This window comes from Hippocampus comes, unplaced genomic scaffold, assembly GCF_001891065.2.
Source record: "Hippocampus comes isolate QL1 unplaced genomic scaffold, H_comes_QL1_v1.1 scaffold257, whole genome shotgun sequence".
Taxonomy (NCBI): domain Eukaryota; kingdom Metazoa; phylum Chordata; class Actinopteri; order Syngnathiformes; family Syngnathidae; genus Hippocampus; species Hippocampus comes.
The window spans coordinates 469,045-478,550 of NW_017804972.1; the positions used below are offsets into that span (position 1 = coordinate 469,045).

Sequence of the window (9,506 nt, forward strand, 5' to 3'; positions counted from 1 at the left end):
GTAAGGATTTTGTTTTGCTCAGTTCGCACTTGCAATAATTCCAAGACGGAAGACAGGAACGCATGTATTGCAACAAAGGCAACCGTGGTTATCCTTCAACACTGGTGAGATTGTTGGTCCATGTTAACTGGTCCATCTGTCTATCTGTCCATCTGTCTATAATGTCCATCAACACTAGTGACACTGTTAGACCGCCAAAAAAACGAAATCCGCCGTGCGTGCCATCCCATGCCTACTTCGCGCACGGGTGCAACGCCCGGTGTCGCTCCACGACCTGCAGAAGGTGCTGTCGCTGTTCCTCGTCGCGCGTAATGGCGCCGCAGAACGCGCTGATGAGGGCGACGCCCCTCTCCGCAAAGTCGTTCACCACCCGTAGGTGACGAGCGCGCCGACGAGCCGTGGTGAGCTTCGGGCTGCCCAACAAGCCACACTTCGGTGGCTGAGCGTGAGCGTCTTGCAGTTGCAGCGGCCATGCTGAACGCAGGGACAGCCACGACTAACGCAATACGCAACGCTTCTCCTGGCCCAGCAGGAACTGCCGATCCTCGTGCTCTTTTTTTTTTTTTTTTTTCGATGTCGAAAAGCGTCCTCAGCTCAGCGTCCAGTAAGAATTCCGGCGATTCTCGACTTCAATTGAAAGATATTAGCTCGCCAGTAGGTGACCGTTGTGTGTTAGGCGTGCGTTTGAGTTTGTCTCCGGCTGCTGAGAGCAGCGATGGAATGGTTAATTAGTCAGGAGGTGATCGTTCGGGCAACATTCAGCCCAGCCAGTGTCACGCATGGCAAAATACACGGTTAAAATACACATGTTCACCCTATTGAGACCAGTTGTTATGGTGGAAACTTTGGCCGCTTTGCGGGACGGGAAAATATCATCAGATCGGAATGAAATTTTGCACAGAACCTTGTACCATAGTATCGACAAGAATTCCGACCCGGCCCGACGAATCCGACAAACTTTTTTTTTTGCCATGAAAATGTGGACCACCCTAATATATACCCACACACACTATGCATCTCTGTATTCCATTGTTTAATACAGAGATGCATAGATACACAAAAACAATGATAGAAGAAAAACACACATGGAGATAAGCTTTTATAAGTTCATTGAGCTGTTTGTACATATTTTTCCCCTCCCACTGGTTTCTCTAAAGGCTTTTTCTTCTGTCTACAGAATTCTTTTCATTTCCAAACTTCAATATAGTCTTCATTTTTGCTTCTTCTTCTCATGATGTTGCTTAGTTTCCGAATTGTGTGACTTTAAGGAGGTTTGAATGTTGGGTTCCACTTTATTTCAAATTTACCAATGATTGTCGGTCGATTATTGTTGTTACCACTGGCAGGTCTGCGGGGTGGCGGGCATCACCCCCATTTTGCCAACCCCAGTAGCTACACCTACTTCCGGCAAAGAATCAATAAAGTACTAAATACTAAATGTGATTAGAAATGTTGACATTGTCTTCATATTACATCTAAACATTTAATCACCAGTTTGGAATTCACTGTACTGTGACGCTTCCTTGCAAGAAAGAAAAAAAAAATTGTTGCACCCTGCCAACTGCTCCATCACCAAGGAAAACCATCAAACATCATTTGACCTGCATCACTCCAGTCTGACTACAGGTGGTTGGGTAAACTAGAATTTATTTGTAGTTGCTCTATTAATGAAATGTAATGTTCAAATTGACTCCCAAGGTTGACAGCTGATGGAGTTATTTAGTTCATTTAGTTATTTAGTTGGTAGTATTTCTTGCTTATTTGGAGATTACTGAGGCAGCAGGGCAAACTTTATCTAGCTCACCTAGAGAATGTGTTCAATAGCTGTCTGACGATACTAAACGGTACTGTATTTTGAAAACCATATAATGTGGTAAATTTCTTATACAGGAATAACATGAAAGCTGACCTTTATTTTGCAAGACAGTGCCATTTCCCTCCCACCATCACTACAAAGCTTTCCAGAGAGAAAACCAAAAGTGCATGGAAATTCCCTCGCTGGCTGACTGTCATTCCATGAAAAATTGAATGAAATCCGAAGGTTATATTTTTAAAACAATATAGTATACTAGTTTAATGGGCAACATATTTCGAGACAATCGATGAGACAAAATAACATTGGGCGACTGATCATTCTCTCTTGACTTTATTTTTTTGTCTCCTCAAAAGTAACAACACCATGGTCGTTCTGTGTTTGGATTTGAAAGTATTTGTCTGCTCTGCACCAGTGGATATTGCCATGCCATTTATGATATTGTTCAGTTTTTGTTAAATATACAACCCTCTTATAGCTAAATAAACTCCCTCTGGAAGGTTTGTTTGAAGACGTACAGCGCATACAACTCAAGTCTCTTTTTCTCTTTCTTTTCATTGCAGATACACCCACAAAAAACATCCACATACTAGCCATACAAACAATCAGGAATGAGGACATAAACATGAGGTTCGCAGACACGTTTAAGTCACCAGCGGTTATCACCAGCCCATTCTGTATTTGTTGAGCGTATCCACTGACATTGTCTGTTGCCACCCTGGTAATGCTCCGTCCCGCACAAATCGCTGCATCCATTTAAAGGGAATGCTATTCATTCAGGTCCAAACCACATCAGCAAATAAACTATACTGCCAATATTGCTGATTATAGACACTGGTGCAGAACTGCTCTTTGATTTACCGAAACGTCTTTATTTCTACTTTAGGAATGAATTCCTTGATATGTTATCGCTCCCCATCATCCTCTTTGCTTTGGTTTGCAGTCATTTTAAAAACTCCACAGATGGCTGTATTAGAACAACAAAATCCAAAGCATCACTCTATTATTTAAATTAAATCTCATTGCTTCACCACTTTAATGGTTTTTTTCATGAAAATGTCGATGACAATTTTTTATGTGGTTTGAATTGTATTTCGCTCATAGTAGTGGTAAAGGTTGCATGGTACTGAAGTACTGATATTTCAGTATTGATCCGATCAACACCATGACATTCATACAGTATGATGGGAGAGGGAAATCTGGGCTTCTCTGCTTCAGCTGCTGCCCCAGTGACACGACCACAGAAAGAAAATTTGTCGATAGCTTGGTTATGTAATCACACTCTTGCATTGACTCAATAGTATTTGATTTGACATAATACTGCATTTAAAATACATGATGTGGTATATAGTAACCCACCAAGCCACGAGTGTCTGGAGACTGTTCCTCATTTGTTTGGATATATTTCATTTTTATTGCGTCATTGTTTTTTCCCCTCACAAAAACTATTATGTAAAAGTGTTTTCCAATTTAGGGTATTACTCTCCTAGATGAATAATGTGACTTCATCCTCTCTCTGTTTCAATTTTCCTCCACAGATTTAGATGCTCAGTACTCATTAACCCGGGCCCAGCGTGTCAGGGCAGCCATGTTTCCTGAGACACTGGTGGAGGGAGAGGCAGCCATCCCGGTCCAAGCAGATTCCACACAACAGAGCAACGTGCAAAGACTGGCCGAGCCCTCACAGTTACTAAAGACAGCCATAGTTCATCTGATAAATTACCAGGATGATGCCGAGCTGGCCACAAGAGCAGTGCCGGAGCTCACCAAGCTCCTTGCAGATGATGATCCGGTACTTTATGTTAAATTATTTTTCCCGTGGATTCCTTCACTCGGATATGAGTTACAAATATGTTATAGTATTCATTTCATTCAAGCTTAATTTTGCCACGTGGTTTTACTGAAAATACTGTACATTATATCTCCAACAATGAATTTATGACTTCATCGACATGACAATGTAATTATATGCTACAGTATCTTATTTTCGCTCTAATTTGGGGACATTTTTGCAATCTTTATTCATGAGCGGCACATCAGCAGACGAAAAATGTATTCGAAACATGAACGAAAATTAATTGAAATTCTCGAACGGATATTTCCACAGTACTACACGTAAGGCTTGAAAATAAATTATACGACAGTAACTGCACTGAAGTTCACATTTGTGTTTGGATAAAGGTTATGAAAATGTACATCATTAATTGATTAGCCAGTTGTATGAAAGTATGAACTCTAGATTTATATATTTTTGATACATGCCGTCTGTATTGCATGTATTTGATGTTTGTGTCCTCATTAAACCTTTGAACTGAAACCGAAGAATCACTTTTCACTGTTTGACCAAACTGATCCTTATCAATGATCTTGCTCTGTTTACTAGGTAGTGGTGAACAAGGCAGCCATGATTGTCAACCAGCTCACTCGTAAGGAGGCCAGTCGCCGGGTTCTGGTACAATCTCCAACCATGGTTGGAGCTGTGGTTCGTGCCATGACAACAGCAGTTGACATGGAGACGGCTCGTTGCACTGCAAGCATCCTCCACAGCTTGTCACACCAGAGTGAGGGACTGCAGGCCATATTTAAGTCCGGAGGGATACCGGCGCTTGTCCGCATGCTGAGGTAAAATGATTTTAACAGGACTACTAAAGGTTCATATTTAAAAGGATCTTTTTTTTGCCCCTACAAATTAGTGGATGTTTGTCTTCTGTATTTTGAAATGTTATTACATCCTCATCTATTGCAGTTTATAGAGTGTCAAACTGTGACTTTTGAAGTCACTTGAGGGAATTTACAGTGTCACATCACATACAAATATACAAATAATGCATGTACAAATAACAATAATCTGAAAACAAAAGAACATAAAGGAGGAATTAAATTTAAAACATAACTTCCATGCATCCATTTTCTGATCCGCCTATCCTTACAAGGGTCGCAGGGCGTGCTGGAGCCCATCCCAGCCATCTTTGGGCAGTAGGCGGGGCATACAGCACCTCTGCACTGTTTGGCAGATGTCGACCACCATGCCTAAGATTTAATTTAGGAGATAAAAATGTATTTTTTATATGTCAAGTATTTTTTTTTTTATATGTCAGTTTTTGCATATTGACCCCGTGCCTGCGTGGGTTTTCACCGGGTACTCCGGTTTCCTCCCACATTCCAAAAACATGCATGGCAGGCTGATTGAACACTCTAAATTGTCCCTAGGTGTGAGTGTGAGCGCGATTGTTTGTTCATCTCTGTGTGCCCTACGATTGGCTGGCTACTGGTTCAGGGTGTCCCCTGCCTACTGCCCAAAGACAGCTGAGATAGGTTCCAGCATGCCCCGCGACCCTTGTGAGGATAAAGCGGATCAGAAAATGGATGGATGAATGTTACACTCATTTGTATAAAACACCGGACATTTGAGAGGTATAACAAAGACAAAGATAACCCAAGCCTGGATCAGGGTAACAGGCTGGATAGGGGTTCACAAGGACCAAACTTGTAGACCCCTGCTTTGTCACACTGCAGTGGGTATGTCGTGGAATAATTTATTTCCCACATCAGCAATCAATCACTCAAGTGTCACATTAAAGTTCAGACAGCGATGAAATGAAAGTCAAACTACTTTTGTGGCTCTGAATATGATTCTTCTTCGGTGTTATACTTCTGATATTTTAAGTTTAAGATGACTTATTGAAAGGAGCTCTGTTTTTTTGGGGTAAAATAGTGTTTTCAAGGCAGCATATTTATTTTTATCTTGAATTTGAGTTAAATGTAGTTAAATGTACAAATCAAAGAAAATAAGTAATTTTCATGAAATAGTCAGTTGTGTTACATTCTACTTAGGAATGATGGGTTACTCAATGGCACGACCGAAAGCTTTGTGAGTACACAAGCCATAAAAGGGTGGCAATCCCTGATGTAATAGCTCCGTGCTGGAGCCTATCCCAGTTGTCTTCGGGCATTATGTGGGCTACATCCTGAACTGGTTGCCAGCCAATCGCAGGGCACTCATAGACATACAACCATTAGCACTCACTAAGGACAATTTAGAGTGTTCAGAGGACATGCAAACGCCACACAGGAAGGCCAGAGCCAGGATCGAACCCGTGACCTCTGCACTGTTAGGTCGGCGTGCTAACCACTGGAGCGCCGGGCCGCCTCATTGTTTTGAAATGTTTATGTTGTCCCACATCGATGACGAACACGCCTCCTTTTAATATGTGGACTTTCCAACCATAATAAGCTTTCAAAGTTAATCTCCTCCACCACAATGTAACTAAAGAGGAATCATTTGTGGTAATAATTAATTCAGGGATTCATTTATACACATAAAATGAAAGAACACATTATATTACAAAAAAAAAATGAAAGTCGAGGAATAATTTTGCCTTTTCTTACTGTCCTACATTTTTTTTCCTCGTCTCTGTGTGTTCTCTCTGAAGTCATCCTTTGAAACATTACATAACGCACTCTCTTTTCGTGTATTGTGCATTAGTTTTATTCTCTGTGTTCCATTTTCCAAGCCTGTTGTTACGCTTGTATCATTTTAAGTTTGCGGGTAAAACCAAATTCATTTGAAATTCTGTCTATAGTCATTGACATCAGACAGGACTGTCCTCTTGATTTTACGTATTTTCTGAAAAAAATTCAAAATGCTAGATGGCCGTCAAAAAGGAATGACAAACAAGTTTTATTGTCTTTTCTTTTTTTTTTTTAAAAACTAGTTGATGCCACCTGCATCTGTCGGTATCATTTCCCCACTGTTGTCACTTCGTAGCGAAAATGATGCCCTAAAATCTCTTGCAAAACTCACTGGTTGCAGATGGACAAAAAAAAAAGGGCATTCATAAAGTGTTGAGATGAAAGATCTACTCATGTACTCAGAAATAAAATCCTCAATAACATTTCAATCCCCATCCTGTCATTTTTTTTCCTCACAGTTCACCTGTGGAGACGGTTTTATTTTACGCTATAACCACCCTTCACAACCTTCTGTTGCACCAAGAGGGAGCCAAGATGGCAGTGCGTCTTGCTGATGGCCTTCAGAGGATGGTGCCCTTACTCAAAAAGAGTAACCCTAAGTTCCTTGCAATTACCACAGATTGTCTACAGCTCTTGTCTTACGCCAACCAAGAGAGCAAGGTGAATACGGTTAGGTGTGGATGTTCAACTTGAGGTTTCTTTTCAGCAATCAGTAATTACTTACCTTGTGCTTCCTGGTTTTCATAGCTAATAATACTCGCCAACGGGGGCCCAGAGGGTCTGGTGTTCATCATGAGAAACTACAACTATGAGAAGCTTCTCTGGACCACCAGTCGCGTACTCAAAGTACTGTCTGTGTGTCCCAGCAACAAGCCCGCCATAGTAGAAGCTGGTACAAATAAAGAACTTAACAGTAATGTGGAATAATGGCAGGTGATGAAGGTGTCAATTTATATTTACATCTGTCCGCAGGAGGTATGCAAGCTTTGGGTCAGCATCTTACGGGGTCGAGTCAGCGTCTGATTCAGAACTGTCTATGGACGCTTCGCAACCTGTCAGATGCTGCAACTAAACAAGTATGTATGACTCAGCTTCTTTGCTTTCAATATTACCACCGCTAACAAAATTGTGTTAATCCTACTCACACTTGTCTGTGAAAACCAAAATTGATCTCATTGAACCAATGCAAATATAAGCAAATAAACAAATTTATTCAACCACAGGAAGCATGTGAAAGGGAGCAAAAGATAAACGAAAAACTGTGTCAGCAAAAGACTGTCGCGAATGTACAATAAACTGTGAAGACAAAATAAAACAAGGTGGACAGGGAAAGCACGATAAGAGCTCAATGATGGAAAGAATAGAAAGAAAATTACAGTCAAGGATTCAAGACCATCCCCAAGCAGTTTCTGTGTCAGGACTTTTTCCTTGAGCTGGAAGGGGAAGTGACCAAGGACTTGATGATCACTTTGTCATCGCTCCTGTCAGAATATTAGCGCACACTTTGGGCCCTGTCTTCATTCCCAGTGCAAGTCTAGCGCAAAGCAGTCTAAATGTGCACATGAGTGGAATTTTCTCTTTTTGGGGGGAGCAGTGGGGGGGGGGGGCATTTTACCATACTTTGCAAAGTTAGATTTGGGCATAAGTGGGCATTTGTAGGATCAAACACAACATGTTTCTGCCTAATCATAGCGGCATCCCTCATTTGCATTATAATCAGGGCGGTCGCAGCGCTGCCGGCTTGACATTGCGGAAACAGAAAAAGACTCGGAGTCTATGCACAACATCGGCAAGTAAACTGCACAATCTCCTCTTGCGGATGATGTAGTCGGCTATGCGTATGATGTGCGAAATTGGAGACCTCCCTGCACCCGTGTTGTGTGTGTCCTTGTGTGAGGCAGCCGTGTCACCTGTAACACCCAGCGAAGCAAAGCGCATCTACCAAATTCACAGACACGGTAAACTAGACTTGCCCAGGCACAAAAATGGAGAAAAGTCTGTTTTACGGCAAGCGCAGTCAACTTACCGTGACCAAATTATCAAAGTTATTATCATGACATAAAATAGATAGGAAATTTAAATAATGGGATGAAGCTGTTCTAAATTGCAGCATCCAGAAGTTTCATTTTGGGTATAAGCATTACTAGCTACAGTAGCGAACTGCACACTGTCATGGTGGAAAAGGGCCAAGTAATTATAACTTTCAATTGCGCCAGATAGCCGCTGATGCATTCGAGGGCATCCACGGGCTTATGTAGTTGGGGAGAGTCTACTTTCCATGACCAAATTATCAGGTGAGTCGCAGGCGAATCAAGCCCATGCCTGGTAACACCCAGAGAGGTGCAAAACGGCCCGAAACGCGGCAGACTAGACTTGCGCTCGCACAAAAATGAAGTTGTCCCACTTTTTACGCCTAGCGCATGGGTGCAAGTCGCCCTTTGTCTTGTGCTGACTGTGCTGCACCTGAGCTTGATGTAATGATGTGTTTGTGGAACTTCTCTCTCTCTCTCTCTCTCTCTCTAGGAAGGTTTAGATGGTCTGCTGCAGATATTAGTCACTCAGCTGGGTTCGGATGATGTCAATATGCTGACCTGCGCAACAGGCATCTTGTCCAACCTCACTTGTAACAACTCACGCAACAAGGTAAGCCATGTAAATTAAAATACTTTGTCCAGAAAATGGGGGGCATTTGGTCATTATTATTTAAATTCGAAATACATCCTAAAAGGAATACACAATATCACATCTTTTGAGATGTGATGCACCTTGTTTTAATTCCTAAAATTACATGAATGCACCGCTTCTTTATGTGTCTGTGTGAGAGTAGGGTGGTCCATTTTGGAAAAGTTTGTCGGATTTGTCGGGCCGGGTCAGAAATCTTGTCGATACTATGACACAAGGATGTGTGCAAAATTTTATTCCGATCGGATAATTTTATCCCGTCCCGCAGAGCGACCAAAGTTTCCCCTATGGAAAGAATCTTACGGGGCTGAATGGTAGTACGGTTTCTCCCGTACAGTAAGGATTTTGTTTTGCTCAGTTCGCACTTGCAATAATTCAAAGACGGAAGACAGGAACGCATGTATTGCAAAAAAGGCAACCGTGGTTATCCTTCAACACTGGTGAGATTGTTGGTCCATGTTAACTGGTCCATCTGTCTATCTGTCCATCTGTCTATAATGTCCATCAACACTAGTGACACTGTTAGACCGCAAAAAAA

At 41.8% G+C, this 9,506-nt stretch overlaps 1 protein-coding gene across 2 annotated transcripts in view; it reads left to right on the top strand.

The window, feature by feature from the left end:
• Nucleotides 1-9,506, top strand: part of LOC109529128 (junction plakoglobin-like) — a 146,032-nt gene that overhangs the window by 103,762 nt on the left and 32,764 nt on the right. For both annotated transcript variants that reach the window (XM_019892331.1, XM_019892322.1), the window contains 6 exons: nt 3,352-3,605; nt 4,197-4,435; nt 6,745-6,946; nt 7,034-7,178; nt 7,259-7,362; nt 8,810-8,929. In XM_019892331.1, the coding sequence (XP_019747890.1) occupies nt 3,352-3,605; nt 4,197-4,435; nt 6,745-6,946; nt 7,034-7,178; nt 7,259-7,362; nt 8,810-8,929 (1,064 nt within the window). The remainder of the gene's footprint in view (nt 1-3,351; nt 3,606-4,196; nt 4,436-6,744; nt 6,947-7,033; nt 7,179-7,258; nt 7,363-8,809; nt 8,930-9,506) is intronic.